Raw genomic sequence first — 21,212 nt, 5'->3', positions numbered from 1 at the left:
CATGAAAGCCTGTACCTTAATCTACTTTTCTACATTATTTCCGTGAATATTGAGGCACTTGTCATAACGTGGCACCAGTTTTTGAATAACCTCCTGATAAAATTCTGCCGCCTGACTTGTTAACCACTGCATCACAAATGTTTTGACTTCGTTATCGTCTTGAAGACGCTGACCGCCCAGGTGTTTCTTCAAGTGCTGGAACAAATGGTAGTGGCTGGGCGCCAGATCAGGGCTGTATGGAGGATGATCTAGAGTTTCCCATTTAAATGATTTAATGAGATCTTTGGTCTGATTAGCCACATGTGGACGGGCATTGTCATGCAGCAAAACGATACCCTTACTTAACTTGCCACGTCTTTTGTTCTGGATTGCACGACGCAGATTTTTCAATGTCTCACAATAAGACGCTGCATTGATTGTCTCATTACGAGGCAGAAACTCCACTAGCAATACTCCTTTTCTGTCCCAAAAAACTGTGCACATGATTTTCCGGGCAGAAATTGTTTGCTTAAACTTCACTCTTTTGGGTGATGATGAATGTCGCCATTCCATGGATTGTTGTTTCGATTCTGGTGTGACGTAGGCCACCCACGTTTCGTCACCAGTAACAATTTGGTCTAAAAAATCTTCACCTTCACTGTGGTACCGCTCAAGGAAAGTCAATGCACTGCCTAAACGTTGGGTTTTGTGCAAATCCGTCAACATTTTTGGAACCCAACGTGAATACAATTTCTGGTAATTCAAGTTCTCGGTAACAATGCGACACAAAACACTACAAGAATACTGAGGAAAGCAGTCGGACAATGATGAAATTGTAAAGCGTCTGTTTTCTCTCACCTTTTCGTCCACTTTCTGCACCAAATTTTCATTAACGACCGAAGGACGTCCACTCCGTTCTTCATCATGCACATTTGTGCGGCCATCTTTAAATGCTTTCACCCATTTCCTTACCATTCCATCACTCATAATGTTTTGTCCGTAAACTTCAACGATCTCACGATGAATATCGATCGGTTTTACGCCTTTAGCACTAAGAAATCGTATAACAGCCCGTACTTCACAATCAGCGTGACTCACGATTGTTGGAGGCATCTTAAACACTGGAGTAAACAAGTATACAATGAAGAATCAGACTGTAATGGCGTCAGTGCGTAGACAAGAGATGTAGGTAACCAGCGCTCATGCGCGGAAAGCCGACCGTAGCGCTGCGGCGGCGGAATCGCAAAACGGTACTTACTTAAAAAACATGCCTCGTATTAAGTTAAAAAATGTTTTTAATTTCTAAACGTCACCATGTTCCCGTTGTAAAAATCAAATTTCCTTTATGTTAGTTTCATAGAAACTTATTTACAGAATATAGTGATATACACCAAGCAAAAATATACATTGAAATCAATATTATTTAGAAAAAAAAAATGTCATGGGAACAAATGCGTTAATCACCGTGTAGAATTTGATATATTTCCAAGCCTGGTAAATATCGTTGCCTACATTTTTTTAAATAATACTGTTTTTTTGCACCATTATGGAATTATCGACCAATGTCCCACTAAAAACAAACTCTGTATACTTTGTTATAAAATTAAGTATGAGTCTCAAAATTAAGTAAATTATGTGGTAATGCAAAAAAACGTAAATTATATTGTTTTATAAAATATTAATTTGTTGTTCCTATTTGAGATTGTATAATTTACCATACAAAATTCGTTTTGGACGCCCTTGTTTCCCTTCGAATAGACCCTAAAGTAACGACGAAAATTAATTTTTCGCCCTTCTACATCACCCTGAAAATTTAATATCGATAGAATATTCACTATTCACTGCCTAAGGCTACAGATATTACTCATCCCAGTCGAATTTTAGTAAAGAGATGTTCAGATAGATCTGCCAAGATTTGAATACCGTTTCAGGTGTATGTGTATGTGTGTATGTATGTAGGAAGCAACCGTATACATTTCTAGAAATTTTATTGGAACATTCGGTTTATGTGTGGGTGCAGATTCTCCGATAGATCTTGTGTTTTACATAACGAGGTGGGCTGGATGAAATACTGATGCAAATTTCATTTCTTTATTTTACCAATAATGTTTGTATCCTATTTTGTGGATATTGAACGGTATAAAATTTAAATCCAAATAAGCCATTCAGATAACACAGAGATCCTACATAAAATACCAATTACGCATATTTTAATGTATTACAATATTTTAGCACCCTTGTAACTTGAGCTTATTTAATATGTATACTCATACAGTAGCTAAAATAACCAATATAAAATGTATGTTTGCAAAACAATGCTTTCACTCAATAGACTGAAATAAAAGTTAAAATAAAATATTTTTTTTTACAAACATTGTCGCATCAACCTCTGAGGTTATTAGCGACATTTATATACATAATACATAAGATAATTTACTTATAAATATTTAATTTTGTTAAGTGTATTAACCTGGCAACGCGATAAATTATTTTTTTTTGTGTATGTTTGCGTTTGTTTGAAAAACCACTAAAAATGGTTAAGAAAACACTAGAAAAAAATAAAAAAAATTTTTTGGCAATGCTAAATATTGAATTTATCCCATATCCATATGGACCCCGTGGGAATTAAAAGAATAAACCCATTAAATCACAGAACAAATACGACAAAAAAAATAATGCATTTTTATTAAATAAAAAACCTATAAATACAAGTATAAAAAGTACAAACTAAGTACAAAAACTAAATTCAATTTTTAGTGTGATGTTTAGGTTACAAAACATGGTACACATAATCCAGCATTACATTTGATGCATATTGTTTTTTTATGCATACTTTTACAACTTTCTAACCCACATCTTCGTCTTTTACCATCTTTAGTAGAATCTACCAAATGTCCAATGTTATCGTATCGTATGTTAGATATTGCTTTTCTCGAGTTAGCTTAGGGAATTAGATTTGGTCCTGGTCGTAAAGTAATATTTTGGTATTTTATCAAATATCCTTGACACACAAATCAATAAGATATGTAAAGGGATTCCACCACCACTTTTTTCCTCGTACGTTTATGCGAGGGAAATATATACCTATACTTGGTTAAATTTCGATTCATTTGGTCTGTTCCCCTCATATACTCATTATATTTTCTATCACAAAAGGCCGCGGTACTTGAATATTTTTATGTTGCTCCTTGGAATATCTCTTTATAGGGCGTACAGGTTGAAGACCATGACATGTTGAAACTACTGACAAGACGTCGTTGTCTTTCCATCTAACAAAAAATATATCTGATTTTCTTTCTATGGCGCTACAGAATTGTCCTCTGGTTTTTAATAATTGTGGATCAAGTACCTGTGGAAAGATTTTTTTTAACTTTTGATTTGGTTTTTGTTTGTTTTCTCTTTTTTTAACTAGCTGCTTCGATTTTTTAACAGAAGCATTCGATTTTCTTACTTCTAGTTTAGGAATTCTGTTACTTCTCATTGTTCCAGTACCGTGGTAGCCTATGAATCTAAGGAAGTTGAATAGATTTACTGAAGTAAAGAGATTGTCAAAGTAAAAATGATGTGGTAACTTCCTTTTTTGTGCAGGAAATTCACTTAATTTGTTAAATCTTCTTAAATCCTCAATTATTTCGACAAATACCAAGGTTAAACTCTTCAAAACAATAAGAGTCCCTAATAACATAATATGCTTCAGAGACCTGGACTCTAATAAAAAGTAATGAAAAGATGTTAAGTTGTTTCAAAAGAAAAGTACTAAGGCGAATCTATGAAGCGGTGAATGACAAGGTAGTGTGGAGAAGACTATACACATTTGAAATTTGAATACACTAGGAACCAGATATAAAATAAATTGATAGGTGGTCTGCAGTGGATAGTACCTGTAATGCGGATGGAACAAAATTAACCAGCTAGAAAAACGCTCCTTGATAGACCCATTGGTCAGGAAAGAAGAGGAAGGCCCATAACAAGGATCCTTGATAAAATCAAGGAAGACATAAGAAATACGGGAATACGTACTTGGCGGAAAAAGGCGATGAATAAGGACGACTCGAGAGAAACTCTTGAAGGCTAGGACCCATGCAGGGTTGTAAAGCCAGAATGATGATGATGATCTAAATAACGTTAGAATAATTTTAGTGATTGGAGATTAACCTGAAGTATAAGAAAAACGTTTAATTTTGCAAAAAAATTGATGGAAAACATATAAAAGGGTAAGGTAGAAAGCAACCATAAATATTTATTTTTGATTACTAGTCTTCAGCAGTGTCTTCTTTTCTTTTCTTTTCTTTTCTTTTCTTTTCTTTTCTTTTCTTTTCTTTTCTTTTCTTTTCTTTTCTTTTCTTTTCTTTTCTTTTCTTTTCTTTTCTTTTCTTTTCTTTTCTTTTCTTTTCTTTTCTTTTCTTTTCTTTTCTTTTCTTTTCTTTTCTTTTCTTTTCTTTTCTTTTCTTTTCTTTTCTTTTCTTTTCTTTTCTTTTCTTTTCTTTTCTTTTCTTTTCTTTTCTTTTCTTTTCTTTTCTTTTCTTTTCTTTTCTTTTCTTTTCTTTTCTTTTCTTTTCTTTTCTTTTCTTTTCTTTTCTTTTCTTTTCTTTTCTTTTCTTTTCTTTTCTTTTCTTTTCTTTTCTTTTCTTTTCTTTTCTTTTTATATAGACATGACTCTTTTTCAATGTACCTACAGTAAGTTGTCGATCCATCGTTGTCGTGGTCTTTCTATTATTCATCTTTCTATTGGGGAAATGTCTCTTGCGTCTTTACTATTCTATTTGTTGTCATTCGGCTTATATAATCGTTTTATTCTACTTTTCCATTATTGATCTAATACCGTTTTGTAAATTCTCCCTTTCATTTCTTTCTCAATGTTTTTATTTCACCATATTACTTTATTCAGGCAATCTGCAGCTCTGTTTGGTATATTTACTTGATATTTTACTTCTGTTTCTAGCTTTCCGTAGCTAGATAATGTGATGCCTAGATATTTAAACTCTATTACTTATTTTATTATCTGACCTTCGTAAATTTAATGGTATAACGATACATTTTGTCTTTTTGGGGGAAATTAACATGTTAAATTTTATGACGGTTATATTAAATTGATGCAGCATACGTTGTAAATCATCTTCACTTTGAGGAAGTAGTATGACGTCCTCGGCATAGCAGAGTATTTGAAGGTGTTTTTCTCCGATTTGGTATCCTTTTTTAGTTTTTATTTTTTTTATGATTTCATCCATAATCAGATTAAACAATAGAGAACTCCGGGAATAGTCTATCTTATCCATTGTTTGCTTCAATAAGGTCAGTTAGTTCTTGTTCTACTTTTACTTTTATTGTGTTGTGTTGGTAGATATTATGGTGGACATAGATATGCTGGTTTGTTGTATCGTAATGATTTCTCTTGCACTTGCTTCATTATAAATATAGCGTCTGTGAATGATCTTTCCGACCTAAAACCTTGTTGTTCTTTTGCGTGTGTTATAATTTCATTCAGTTTATTTGTTATCACTTTGGTTGATCATTGTAGTGTTATATTTAATAAATTAATTCCTTTATAATTTTCTGGGTCCGATTTGTCTCCCTTTTTGAAGAGAGGTATTGGAATGCTTGATCTCCATCATTCATCAGTGTGTGGGTTAATATCAGTTATTGTTCTGAAATGCAAGGTTTTATAGCGTTAATGCCTGAATGTTACGTTATTTTTATAGCCATTTTCTCCTATTATAACCCAGTTACATCGTACTACTGGTAAAGATCAGGAAGTCAGAAAGAAATATTAATTTATAGCTGCTTTACAGCTTTTCTATCCATAATGACTACAGATTTTTTACTGATACCGGTTAAAGATATGTGTTCGACATCAAATGATAAATATGAATGAATCCGGACTAAAATAAACAATAAAATTTTTTTTATTTACATCTGGCCTGTCTATAACAAAGGCTGATAGTGTTACAACTTTACTCCGTACGAAGATAAATAATTCCCAACAAAAAAAAAGTTTCAATTTATCAATAACATTAAAAAAAAAGTAAAATTGTACGAAAAGTAAAATTATTACTGAAAAGTAATAAACTAATTTGAATACAGTATTAAGCGATTTATTATAATTTGACGACCGAAAATATATATCCACCAGGTTTCTAATTTTATTAGGTGTGTGTTACTAATTAAAAAAGTTTAATTGCTAAAGTTTGGATGAACTATGAAACTTGCCGCGTGGAATAAATTAAAATTTGAACATTTCTATGACTAGCAAAGTAAGCTTAGGTGCTTTGCATACAGATTTACAAAACACCCGACATTTGCCAATTTTCGTGTCGAATAAAAAGTGTGGAGTTGACTTTATGATCAATAAAATAAATGCTAGAAGAATTTTTAAGAAGCAAATGAATATTTTTTTATTTAGGATTAAAATATAGTCATAGATAATTAAAAAGGAATTCTAATTGATCCTAAATTACTAAAGTTACATAAAATCAAGAGATAACCCTATGCAGTTATCTTAATCTAATCAAATACGAGTAAATAACGCACTAGTGTTAACAAGTAACCATACTCTGTTTTTTCACTGTCATATAAACTTATTCGAAGGGCTTTAGCCTCTTTGGTCTTTCTAGTTAGCTCTGTGTTGTTAAGGAGCTTGATTGCTTCCATATTCGCATGAATATACAGTGTGTCCTTAAAGTATAGAATAAATTTGATATTTCCTAAATGAAAAGCCTTTTTAAAAAAAATCTAAACCACGTCGATTTTTAAATTTAATGTTCTACATTTTAGAATAAAATTTCATTATACAAGGTGATACACATTACAGTGATGACGTCATTGGCTATTTTTTAAATGTAACACCCTGTATTTTAGGACATTTTTAGATCGATAAAAATGAGCTGATATCAAAAAACTATAATACTCGGATATAATGAATATAATTTGAAAGATATGCGCTTAGAAAATAAATAATTTATTATCAATTGCAAAAAAAGTAGCCTAGTACTTCTAGTTTTTGGTAAACTGTAATTATTTTTAGTAACGTTCAATAACAATTAAGTAGTACAATAATTGTATTAATTCGTGAATGTTCTGCATTATTGCTTAGAATTAATTTTAAGTAGAAATGAATTTGAGGGTAAAGCAAAGAATTGAAATACTCATAATGATTGGGTATGGAGACAAATCGCGAACTCAGATGGAAATGTGTAATTTATTTAATGATAAATATCCAGAAATACCCATTACGCAGTCAACAGTAAGTGAGATTGAAAAGAAATTTCAAGAAACTGGTACGGTTAAAAATGCAAGCAAATCAGGTCGTCCCTCTGTAAATTATGTTACAACATTAGATGTTCTACTTGCTTTTGAAGAAGATGCGCACACTTCTATTCGTAAGGTTAGTAGTGATCTCGATGTTTGCAAAACAACGGTACACAAAGTACGTAAAAGTAAGTAAAGTAAGTAAAATGCAAAGTTGTACAGAAATTAAACGAGGATGATCCAGATAAAAAATTACAATTTTGCGAAATAATGATGGATAACAGCCAGCGAAACCCTCTCTTGGTTCAAAATATTATTTTTTCTGATAAGACTACATTCAAATTAAATAGCGAGGTCAACCGTCAAAATTGTAGATACTGGGCAAAAAAAAAACTCCAACCGGATGCGGGAACATCATACACAATACCCGCAAAAGGTTAACGTATGGGCTGGCATTGTAAGAAATAAAATCATTGGACCATACTACTTCGAAGGTAATTTAGACGGGACAGCATAATTTTAGTTTTTAAGTGGGTATCTCGTACCTACTTTAGTTAATTTATTCCCCACTACAACTAATCTTGGAGGTTTTGATAAAAGTTTATGGTTTCAACAGGATGGTGCGCTTCCTCATTATGCTTTAGATTTTCGTGGTACCTAAACGATTTTTTTCCGAACAGGTGGATTAAAGACGTGGACATATTAAATGGCCAGTGAGGTCGCCAGACCTCAATTCTTTGTATTATTTTATGTGGAGCCATTTAAAGAACGTTGTTTATAAAACAAAACCTGCAACTTTTGAAGACTTATAAACAAAAATTCGTAAAGAAATAAACAATATTTCTCAAGAAAGCATAAACAATGTTCTACAAGGATTTGTACAACGTTTGGGTTACTCTCAAATACAACAAGGGTTACAATTCGAACATTTAAGATTAAGTCATGTATTAATTACTGGATTACTTTCGAGATATTTATTATAATTTATTTATAATTTATTATTATTATAAATCAATAAAAATTCATTTTCTAAGCGCATATCTTTCAAATTACATTCGTTTGACCCCCAGTATTATACTTTTTTGGAATCAGCACATTTTTATCGATCTAAAAATATCCTAAAATACAGTGTATTACATGTAAAAAAGAGCCGATAACGTCATCACTGTAATGTCACTTGTATAATGAAATTTTATTGTAAAATGTAGAAAATTAAATTTAAAAATCCACGTGTTTTAGATTTTTTTAAAAAGGCTTTTAATTTAGGAAATATCGAATTTATTCCATACTTTACGCACACACTGTATAGTCGGTTTTTATGACTTTTCGCCAACTTTTTGATAAATTTAGCCACAGTTTCCATATCAGGTCCTTACAAAGGCCGCTGTTCCCCACGTACCAAGGAGTATTCATGCCGTTTCTCAGAACTTTATTCGGGAATTTCTGGATTATTTCTTTCTTTCTTTTTCTGGCACACCACCAGAAATGCCTACCATAAGTTCAAATAGGTAGCACTATTTGTTAATAAAGTAAAAGCTTATTGTATATAGATAGAAAAGTTTCTTTTAAGCATACAATAAGTCTTTTGTATCTTACGCCAGGTTCTTTTCTTTTTTCTTATCATGAACTTGCTAGCATAGTTGTTAGTTGTGCATCTAATGTTAAACGCAAGTATTTTTTCGTAATTAAATATGGTTCTTGGTTATTACTAACTTTAACTGGTAAAGTTAACATGGACATATTTATTTTCGTGTAGCCTAATTGCGTGTAGTTTGTTAATGAATATCAGGGATCTAAGGGAGTTATACTCAACTACATCCCAACACCAAATTACCTAAGATTCAGCCTTTATAGAACCCTGACGTTTAAACCTCAAATGCAGAAACTATCATTCAAAATCAGAACACGAAACAATGTCATACGAAAACTTTCGTACTCATCACAGGGAGTTTTAGCAGAAGTTCTAAGAACCAGTGCCATATTATTGGTTTACTTAACCGCATAACATTAATATTAGACTGGCAGTAGAACCAAACTCTACGGTAAATATCTGGTAATATCAGACTAGCACGAACCGCTTGATTTGTAGTCTTGTTCAAAATTGTCCTACCAGAAATAAGGCAGCTCGCGGCACTAAAAACACAATATGAAAGGTGTCAAAACAACCCAATGATTGCAATATATGCCGACATTAAAGACCTAACAAGTGACTCACAAGCAATATTAAAATCTACAAGATCACCGTTAAGGACGGCAAGCCAAATGACGTATTTCACTGTTGACCAGCATTGGAACGTCAATTGCAGCACTTAAAAAATGATAAATTTCAACTTATGTAGTTAAAAATTCTACTACAAGATTCACGTGATTTAATCTTGCTCACAGACAATCGTGCAACGTAAACAGATTTAGAATTGGTCGAGGGATATGCAACAAAACGCTAAACCAATGAGGAGCAAGAGACAATCTTCATTGTGGTAAATGCGGGGATGTCAAAAAAACCATCCACCACTTAGTCTTAAAATGTTTAAGCACCTATTTCAGCGGTACATTCTAACATATCCACGCTATAACTCCGGAAGCTAAAGAACGGCTCCGAGAAACAGCGCTTAGACTGTAATGAATAATATTAAACCACATATCAGGGATCTCACCCCTAGAATGGTAAGAGTACTCAATTCCTTTAATAATTTTAAAATAGCAAATAACACTGTGTATAAAATTAAAAATTTACATACTAAACTAACAGATACTACACCTAAGGAAGAAATGTCAAATGTAGTCTACAGTATCCTGTGTAAAGACTGCAATAAACAATAAATTGGCCAAATAGGCCAATGTATTTAGGCCAATGTAATAGAATTGTGAACCTTCATATTTAGAATTCATCTTAAATATGAAGGAAGGTTATATAAGTCGGTGTTTCTAGATTTTTTTATTTTCCTTTTTCATTTACATATTTTAAGTTAATCAAATCAACTATCATATTAGCAAAGTGGTTCCTTCCCTAGGGATTAAAACAGCTCATAATAGTGTCATTTAATAATGGGAACAGTGTGTTAAAGATCTTAAACATAGTTTTATTCGATAATATAAATTTTTAACTACTTAAGTGCTACAAAAAAGCATAATCATCATCATTATTCTGGCTTTACAACCCTGCATGAGTCCTAGCCTCGTCAAGAATTTCTCTCCAGTCGTCCCTATCCACCGCCTTCCTCCGCCAAGCACGTATTCCAATATTTCTCATGTCTTCATCGTCTGGGTCTTCCTCTTCTTCTCTCACCAATAGGTCTATCAAGGGTGCGTTTTTCTAGCTGTCATTTTGTTACATCTGCATTACATGCCCTATCCACCTAAGACGTCCCATCTTAATATGATTTACGATATCTTGATTCTAATATATTCTATAAAGTTCAAAGTTGTATCGTCTTCTCCACACTCCATTGTCATTTACTGCTCCATAGATTTACCTTAGTATTTTTCTTTCGAATTATCTTAACATGTTTTTATTTTGTAGAGTTTTATTTTTGTATTTCTCAATATCATTGTGGATTTAAGAAGGAGATTGAGACCAAAATAGCATTTGCTCTTCATGCAAATTCTACGACCAAGTGGTCGTAGGATTTGTGCTTATTTTTATATACTTCATTTTGTTGGTGTTTATTATTAAAACCATTTTTGCAGCTGATTCTTTTAATGCTACATACGTCTTTTGTACAGCGTTTTCCGTTCTCCCAACAATATTGATGTCATTAGTATATGCAAGGATTTGCACTGATTTATTATATATTAAACCAATGGTTGTGATTTGTGACATCATCATCATCATCAGTAGCTCGACAACCCTTTCTGGGTCCTGGCTTGTTCTAGGATTTTTCGCCATTCTGTTCTGTTCCTTGCTTTGTTTTTCCAGTTGGTAATCTTAAGTGTTTTCAGATCTTGTTCCACTTGTTCCATGTATCTAAGTTTGGGTCTTCCCTTTGACCTTCTTCCTACTGGTGTTTGCCTCATGGTGATTTATGACATACGTATTACTTATAACAGTATACAGGAGAGAGGATCTCCCTGGCACTGCCCGTTATTTGGTTTAAAAGGTTCAGGCAGTTCCCCCTGAATTCGTACCCTACATTCAATTTTTTTAAAAGTTAGTTTTGTTAAATTTACTAGCTGATTTGGTATTCCTAGCTCTTTCATTGCTTTAAACATTTCTCTTCTATTCTCAGAGTCATAGGCTGCTTTGTAGTCTATAAATATGTAATAAGCATTAATGCCATATTCCAATGTTTTTTCGAAAATCTGATTAAGGGTTTCAATTTGGTGTATTGTCGATTTACCACCTCTGAAACCAGCCTGGTTTCCTACTATCCGTTCTGTGGAAAATATTTTATACACTGCATTTAGAAGCGTAATTCCTCTGTGGTTAACGCATTCCAAGATATCTCCTTTTTTTGTGTATGGTGCAAAGTATTCCCATATTCCAATCATTTGGGAGGGATCTATGTGCCCATATTGCTTTTATAAGCTGCTGTGGTGCGATTACAGTATGGTGGCCACCTTCTTTATATAATTAAGCTGGGAGATTATCTATTTCGGGTGACTTGTTGCTGGCAAGTTTCTAGTTCGTCGGGTAAGCATCTTTCTGTAGGCTTTATTTTTTTCTTTTGTTGCATTCTTGCATTCATCGTCAATCCAATGATTTTTACAAATTTTTGTTCCTATTTCATCTTTCGCTGCTGCTTTAATGTCTTCCTTTATTCTGGTAGTAGGTTCCAGTAGCAGTCTGTATCTGTCTGGTCCTTCATTTACTTCATTCTTTATTTCAATAATTTTGATTCCTTAGCCTGTTGGTGATGTATTCTGAGTACCGTTCTGCAATTAATTTTTGCTTCTCTCAGCTTTTCCACATTCCATTCTTTTCTATCCATTTTATTTTCTTTTCTGGTGTTTGAAATCATTGCCCTTAATGTTAAAATCACTAGGTAATGCTCTGAGTCTATATTTACGCCTTTAAAACTTCTGCAGTTTATTACTTCTGTTCCATGCCTTGAATCTATTAAAATTTGATCAATCTGACTTATTGTTCTTCCATCAGAGGAGGTCCAGATTACTTTATGTATGTTCTTGTTATTCAAAATAGGTGTTACTGCATTATCGCTACTGATGTTGTGTAGGCTATGCTTTCTTATCGTGGGCATGAAAACTCGCTCTCGTCCTATTCTTGCATTCATTTATTCTAATACAATCTAAATTTTTTGGGACATCTTCTGTAGGCATGCTCTATGTCTTCGAAGAACTGTTTTTCTAAACTCTAATATAATTTTCCTTTTAAGCGCAAATAGCACATTCTTTGTCTGTAGGATAGCCAAGTTAAAGCCAATAATAAAGTTATTTGTTCTTTGATTTACAATAAATCCCACCCCATCTATGTGTTGGCTTTCATTGCAGCTATAATATATTAAATGGGTTGTCTTGTCATTCCAGTCCACCGCATTTTCTGCAAAGCTAAAACATCTACTTTGTACATGTTCCCTAAAAAAGCATAATATCTATACTTTATATTTAACATAAATATTTTTTTTGTGTAGATTATGGGCAGAGGTATTTCACGTAGCAGCTGGAAGCGGCCAAGCAAAATGGCAGCAAGTAAGCGAAGATTTAGTACCAGTCAACATCACCTGCATCCAAGACTCACCAGAATGCGTTTTTCACATCACAGCTTACAATTCACAAGTCGACAAAATCTTGGATGTTCGGCTGGTACAACCAGGTAATATTAATAGTTTTATAGTTTAAAATATTTGAATTCTAACAAATTAGATTATAAAAACTAGATTAGCAACTATGCGACGAAAACAAAGAAAAAATACGAAGAATATTTTGGACAGGAAAAATAAATGACGAATAAAAAATGATCTGAGTAAAAAACTATTTAATAAGACGCAAACAAACACAGATTTGAAAGTTTAAGATTAAACAAATAGGTGTATCATTCTATAGCATTTTTTTATAGTCTTTTCAATGATCACAAGTAGGGGTTTGCAATTTAAACTTTTTTGGTTGTGGTGGGTGGGGCCTAGGGGATTGATGGGGGTGAGTTCTCTTTCATGTCATGCTAGTTCCCTCTTACTATACTAGAAACATTTTCAAGCATTTTTAATATTAGTTTTTGTTCGTGAGATATAGCTCATTGTAAGTTTTAAAATGGACACACTATATGTACTGAGAAGATGAATTCAAGTTCGGCTACCCCGCACAATTAACTTGTCTGAGCGTAGTCCGGCTCTTCAGACAATATGGTGATCAACATAAATATGATCAACTTTATGTTCAAAATTTAATTAACACAATACAAAGACGTGTGCAGGATGTTATAAAGAAACGACAAGGAAATGTCAGGTATTATTCACAAATGAAATAAACATTATCAACAAGTTTTTTATCAACAAAGCTACTTTTTATTTTTTTTAATTATCGAATAATGCCATATGTATTTATAAATAAATAATTTTTTCGCATAAATTATGTTTCTGCTTTACATTTAATGTTCCTCCTTAAATTCATGCCCAATTTATAAGTGTGGCATCCAAAAATGTGGCATCTCCAAAAATGTGGCATCTCCAAAAATGTGGCATCTTCAAAAATGTGCCTTCTTCTCTATAAAATAGGCGTGGATTAAATTTTTTGCACCTGAGTGTATGTTTAGATTCGCCTTTTTACAACTGTTAAGTTTTTTTACATATTTTTAATACTATCAACTCTTGAAGTAATCTGTCATATACTTTGGTACAAAGACTACTGATGTTAGTATCTGAGTAAATTTTATACTATCGACGATGCTAACTATATTAAAGAAATTTAGAGTAAGAATAGGAGTCTATTTTAGATGAAAGAAAGAGAATTTATAGATTATAAAATAATTTAGAAGACAAATTAAAATCAGTCACGTTAAGTATATTATATATTTTTCTATTGTTTTATTAGACTTTACACAAAAAACATTTAGAAATATTAAATCTGAGAGCACATCCTCTCCCTTATAGCATTCAAATATCCCCCGTGTGCCATAAAGAACAGAGCTGGAAACGGTAAATCAATCACATAAATAATGCAGGGACAACACCCTTTGAAAAGGTTTTTGAAATGCTGACGGGTTAGCTCACATAGAACAGACAGGAAACTATAGTTGCCGATTTTATTTGTCCCTTTAATAGTTTTTTCAGAGAACTTGGAAACATTCTTTGAATGCTTTTATACTTTTAGTTTAATGTTTAATTTACGTGAACATTTAAATTACAAAATATCATAAAATATATTTGGTACCTAGAGACAGAAATTTGTAAAATTAAATAAATAAACAATTATCGTCTCAATTAAAGTATGACACGAATAAGCCTTAAGAAGATCAGATGAATCTTCTACAAAAGTGAATCAATTATAGTACCCAATTATATATAAAGTGTAACTAAATTATTTATTAAATTATACCACGACTGCCAAAAAATTGTAACGTTCAGTTACGTCGTAAATGGGCAAATTGTTTATAAATGTAATTTAAATATAAATAGCAATTTATTAATATACAGAGTTAGGCAACTCATACTACCTACCCAAGTACCATAAAGTCTTCAAATAGGTAGAATTTGTCATGCGCAACTTGATCGAGATCTGACACCTCAGCCATAGAATAACAAAGCAACACATGTGTTGGTTGTTCTCAGCCTCAGCATAGACACAAATAAATATTCCCTAGGCTGTGTCTGACACGCTCCTTCTTGTTATATTCACTTCCGATCAAAACTTACAACTAAATTATATCAACATTCTTGGAATCGTGGCGATGTCCAAATTACTAGATAAAAAAGTTTTATTAGTCTGTTATTTTTTAAGAAATGGTTTAAGTTTTATTTAGTTATTTAGAAGGGAATTAAAAGTATAATTATTTTAGTGTTATTGGTGCTTGTTAGATAATTGGCCCGCCACACACCACCGAATGCTATATTAGTTTGGAAAATTTATCGGAAGTCAAATAGGGATGAGAAATAATAATTTTTAGTTGTGGTTTTGATTTTGCTGTAACGAGAATTTGGTTTATTTTTCTTTGATTCTTGATTAATAACCAAAAACTAGTTATAGATCAAATTTCTAATGAAATCTCTAATGAGCAGACTCCTGAGTCTCTCAGGTGCGCTGTTACAAATTGTGAACACTGAAGTCCTACCCAATTATATCGTGAAAGCCCATACATTGGAATATTTGCATATGCTGATTTACTGTGCATCAACAGCAATTGCTAATATTATGGGCATTAAGATCAGACAACGACTGCTGAGGATAATTTGATTATGGCGTAGGGATATAAGACAAATTACGGAATACCTTCAAGGAGTAATAAGTCGAAAACTCTCCGTTTATTCGGGTCGCCCAAGGAGATACAAAGTTTAAAATAACTGAAGAAAAAATTCATGAGTCTTGGGAAAACCAACTTTCGATGCCAGCTACTCGTAACAACAATGCTGGATGGATTGAAGACATGACGAACAACTGTAAACACTACAGTAATATTTCATATGAACCTTTCACCAATGAAGTAGTCTCGAACATTATCAAATAGCTTCATAACTTCTTGCTAAAAAAGATTTGGAGTGTTCATGAGCTTTTAACAGTATTAATTAATCATGTCTTTTACTCCATAGGAAATACCACCATTTCTTAGTCAAGGAACCACTTATCTAATACCAAAGGATCAAAATAACTCCCAAATCCAGTCAAGTACCGCCCAATTACTTGTCTTTTAACTTTGTACAAATTGGCCAAATCTTGTGTAGCCCAGCGTATCTACCAACACTGTTCTCTAAACAATATCATAGAGCCTCAACAGAAAAGATGTGCTAATAGTGCCATGGGCTGCAAAGAACAACTTATAATCGACTCATTTTTAACTAGGCTTACACCAAAAAAAATTTTTTACTGCCTTCATTGTCTACAAGAAGGTCTTTGATTCAGTACCCCATGAATGGCTTATCGATATATTAAAAATATATAAAGTTAATAATAACATAGCGACCTTTTTAAAACATATGTTGACGGATTGGAAGACTAAAATTCACCTTCCAATACCCGGCGAAAACAACACCGAAACTGAAGATATCCCAATTAACCTTTAGACCTTTTCCAGGGGGACTCGTTGAGTCTACTTTGGTTGTGTTTGGCAATGAACCCACTATCCCAGCTACTGAACTCCACTGAGTCAGGTTTTAGCATTAAAATAAAAATACTATTGTGGCAAAGCTGTTGTTTTTATAGATGATTTGAAATTAATAGCTTCCAGTCGAAAACACCTTGATCAGATGCTAAAAACTGTCGAAACATCTTCAAATTATCAGTATATACTTTGGACTAGAAGTGCCGTGTTCTAAATAAAGTCAGAGGAAAGGTTCAGCACGGAGGTTTCGATATGCAAGATGGGCAAAGCATTAAGGCAGTGGGTGAAAATGATATATACAAATATCTCGGAGTAAAGTAAGCGCCGAAAATTAATAATAAGTCAATAAAAACCGAACTAACTTTTGCGTTAGTGCAAAGAGTAAGACAGCAAAATCGGTCATATTTTAATAGTAAAATAATAGTATTAGTTGCGTCAATTAATATACGATTTTACTAATTTTGAGTAATTTTTTAAAAACTTCTCGTCACAACTTGTTTTCCGGAAATGACATCAAAACAGGAACTAAATATTTGAACTAAACTTTTCATTATGCGATAATTGATATATCACATGTACTATTTCTGAGACTGTAGTGTGACACTTTCGGTTACAACTTTTTAACCGAAAGTCCGAGGTCAAATTTCTGATATTCAATACGATCCTTGGGTTATAAGCTTTTTGTCAGTCTATCTGTTCTAAAAAGAAGAACTGTGTTCACAGACAGAAGGACAGACAGACCTGGATAATTCAAAGTTTTCACATTTTAGTGATAATAATTTTTTCAAATGAATTTAAATTGAGAGGATTTTAAAAGAGTGACCCTAATTTTATGCTCAGCACCGTAATAAAATTTAAAATTTTAGGTCATAGTCATGGATATTAACTTAAAAAGCGTTAAATCTATAATTTTTAAACGTTTTCAAATGAATAAAAACAAGTGGATTAGGTAATACGTAAATGAATTATAAATACCTTAAAATGTATGGGTTAACGAGGAAATAAATCCAGATTACATCAATTTTTACAAAATGGACATTACAAACGGAAGTCGAGAAATTTGCAGTACTGCCATAATTGGCAATTAAATAAGTAATACACGGAAAGCTTTCTGAATATGAAATTTGGTTTTTGCATAAAAATATACTTTTATTTAAGCAGGCATTTTGTGTTACAAATTACATATCAAATAATAGTTGACAGCTAAAAGGGGCAAAATATATTTTACTAATCTACTAGAAAGAAAAAATGATTTTGTTTATAAGAATAATTTCTAAAGTTTTAGTTGAGCCAAACATCAAGACTAATAAATGTAAGAACAAATGAGCACGCATCTTACATAAAAAAATAAACTTTTATTGATTTTAAATATAAAATATAAATAAGGCAATAACGGATATTATAAAAAAGAAAAATAAAATTATTTATTATTATTAAATTATAAATATATTATAAATTATATTATAAAAAATAAAAAGTAGAATCAAGTAACCCATTATAAAACACTTGCTTTACATTTACTATTTTCTTTAGAAACCCAATAAGTAATGTTTCATTAATCTTAGATTAACGTGGACATTAGAATTATCAAATCGTTTAGTTCCGGAACAAAACCGTTTCAGACAAAATCGTTCGGGCATTGACAATATTCTTGATCTAGAATCTGACATTCATGAAGCGCTAGCAACCAAACAATATTGTATTGCAATATTTTTCGAATTGAAAAGGGCATTTAATACTTGTTGGAAATTCAATATTCTGAAAGAACTACATTTATGGAATATTCGTGGAAATTGCCTGAAATTTATTAAAAACTTTTTACAGAACCGGTCTTTTTGCGTAAGAGTACATAATACTTACTCAGAGGAGAAAAGTGAAGAAAATGGAACACCCCAATGATCAGTCCTAAGCCCTACTTTATTCTTAGTGGCAATAAATAATATTATTAATAACCTTACTAAACCTCTAAAGACTCGACTTTTCGCAGATGACCTTGTTGTCTATATCAAAGAAAACAACACCAACAATTTTAACATGTCATAAAAGACTGAATCTAATGAAAACATTGGCAAATCGAAACTGGGATCAGATCAGGAAACTCTGTTAAGAATATATAAAACACTAATTAGATCTAAATTAGATTATGGATCAATTGCATATGCATCTGCTTCAAAAACAGTACTTAAAAAACTTGACAGCATACACAACGCTGGTATTAGAATTGCACTCGGAGCCTTCCGGACAACTCCCTCCGAAAGCATACTGAGCGAAGCCGGCGAAACACCTCTAAATTAGCGAAGAATATACTTAGCTCTAGAGCATGCTACATCTATAGCCTCAAATATAAAAAAAACCCCTCTACTGTAATACTTTTAATAACAAATATATTAATTATTACAATAATAAGCCCCGTGCCCCCAAACCTTATTACGAGAGAATCCGATTATATAGCTCCAGACTAAACATTCAATTCCCAACAGTATTTCAAACGAATACCAATAACTATCTACCTTGGACTATCGAACAGCCCAAAGTCATTACAGCGTTAAGTATATATAATAAACATGAAACTAGTCCGATTATTTTTAAAGTTAAACTAAATTCAATCCTAGATCAACAATACAATGAGTGGATTAAAATTTATAGAGATGCATCCAAAGGTGAACTTGGCGTTGGAGTAGCAGTGGTAACCCCAAATGACACTTCTTAATTTAAACTTCCTCTAAATTCCAGCATCTATACTGCAGAACTATTTGGTTTGCTCAAAGCTAAGCAAGTAAATATTAAAAATATTCCTTGTTGTCTAGTCCTTTCTGACTCTCTCAGCGCAGTCAAAGCTATGCAAAATGTATACCCTAAACACCCCACTGAGAAAATTATCAGGGCCGAATTAATGAAAGCTCAAAAAAATTTCAGAAGAGTCCACTTCCTATGGATACCATCTCATATAGGCATAGAAGGGAATGAAGAAGCAGATACTAGTGCGCGTAACGCTATCACCAGTGACGCATCTGAAACAGAGTGTCGGAGTACCGCAGGCGATCTAAAAGTTTATTTCAAAAATAAGGTGTTAAGTGCCTGGAATCCACAACCAGAAGTAGAAGATGGCAAACTATTATTACACGTCTACGACTTGGACACTGTATGTATACTCATGCCTATCTCTTCTCAAATAGTGAACCTCCAAAATGCGAAACATGCTATATAGTAGACAGTATAAAGCACTTCTTGATAGACTGTCCTAAATATGTAAATCAAAGACAGTCTTACAATTTGCCAAATAACCTGAAAGCACTCCTCAACAAAAGTTTAGTTCCGAACAATTTATTAGGTTACTTAAAATGTATAAATGTGTTACACAAAATTTAACTTAATTAATTGTTACCAATGTTCAATTGTTCACAAATTGTAATTAATTGTTACAATGATTGATTGTTACAAATGTTAAATTTAATATTATGCGACTTTGTTTCTTTAAATAAAAAAAAAAATGTTTCATTAAGCGCTGCACAGATTTTATTAAAATTGGTTGGAATTTGATCAAAAATTTAAGAATAACTTTTTACGTTCAAGAAAAAGGTTTAATGTGGATCAATAATTAGCTGTACTATGAGACTACTTATATGTTATATATTAAGATATTTAGTAAATAAATATTATTTTTAGGAACAAGAATTGGCCAAGCATCCGACTGTTTTGTGTATTGGAAGGATCCCATGACCAACGACACATGGGGATTAAATTTCACCTCACCCATTGACGCTAAACAGTTTAGAGAATGTTGTGTAAGTAGCAATTATACATTTTTGAGTTTATTTTTTAGCAATAGTATCATCGCATATACAGACACAGACACTTCTTTAAGTTTGAACTTGGTCTGCAGTGTCCATATATTGCTTATCTTCTTTGATCCAATAACTCGTTTAATTTTCCTGGTCTCTTTGTTGCATATTCTGCAGCTTAGATATCCGTTGTATCGTTCCAACGTATTTAGATGTCCTTTTACTGTTATACAGTGCAAATACTCATGCAAACTCTTTGCATGAGTTTGTATGGGAATTTCTTCTCAGTAGACTTTGTGTTTTTCCCGAACCCAGCCTCTTATTCGGTTTCTAATTGTACTTTTTGGTACAACCAGAAGCGTTTATAGACCAAAGTATCTTGTTACCGATCCTATTTTCGCAAATTCATCGCCTCTTTTATTACCATCGATCCCTTGATGATCTCAAACTCAAACAAGTTTTACAGCGTTGTAGTCAGCTAGGTTATCAAGTTCTTCGCGACATTTTTATACATGTTTGGATGTAATATTTTGATTGGATAGTGCTCTAAATACTGCCTGACTGTCTATGTAGATATTAATCCGCATATTTGCGAAAGCCTTTATATTGTTTACCCTTGCACAATTCAGGATTGCATAGATCTCTGCTTAAAATACAGAGATGTGCTTTCTCAGTGAGACTGAGCTATGGTTTTTTCTATCAACACCGTAAATTTCTGTTCCTGAACCATCTTCCGTTTTTGAACCCTCTGTATACCAGTTATAGTTGTAACCACCAGACTTTGGATTTCTTCTGAGAATATTGCATACCTCTCTTGTAGTTAGCTCTACCTGAAAAGGAATTTTGACTCTCTATCTGGGGACCATGTGGTCTGCTTTTATATCATATATGTGATTCTTAGTTATATTCATTTTGTTGCAATGCCCATATCTAACTAAAAAATTGCTTAAGTTTTCCTGCAGTCTATATAAAGCCATTCTCGCTTCTCCCTCTACTGTCAT

At 32.6% G+C, this 21,212-nt stretch overlaps 1 protein-coding gene across 1 annotated transcript in view; it reads left to right on the top strand.

The window, feature by feature from the left end:
* LOC140446636 (protein still life, isoform SIF type 1-like) overlaps nucleotides 1-21,212 on the top strand; it is a 246,305-nt gene that overhangs the window by 150,437 nt on the left and 74,656 nt on the right. The window contains exons 4-5 of the mRNA XM_072539222.1: nucleotides 12,813-12,994; nucleotides 20,096-20,214. Coding sequence (XP_072395323.1) covers nucleotides 12,813-12,994; nucleotides 20,096-20,214 — 301 coding nt within the window. The remainder of the gene's footprint in view (nucleotides 1-12,812; nucleotides 12,995-20,095; nucleotides 20,215-21,212) is intronic.

The sequence above is a fragment of the Diabrotica undecimpunctata genome, chromosome 7 (genome assembly GCF_040954645.1).
Source record: "Diabrotica undecimpunctata isolate CICGRU chromosome 7, icDiaUnde3, whole genome shotgun sequence".
Taxonomy (NCBI): Eukaryota; Metazoa; Arthropoda; class Insecta; order Coleoptera; family Chrysomelidae; genus Diabrotica; species Diabrotica undecimpunctata.
The sequence above is the reverse complement of the archived record's forward strand: the minus strand, read 5'-3'. Positions and strand labels throughout refer to the sequence as shown.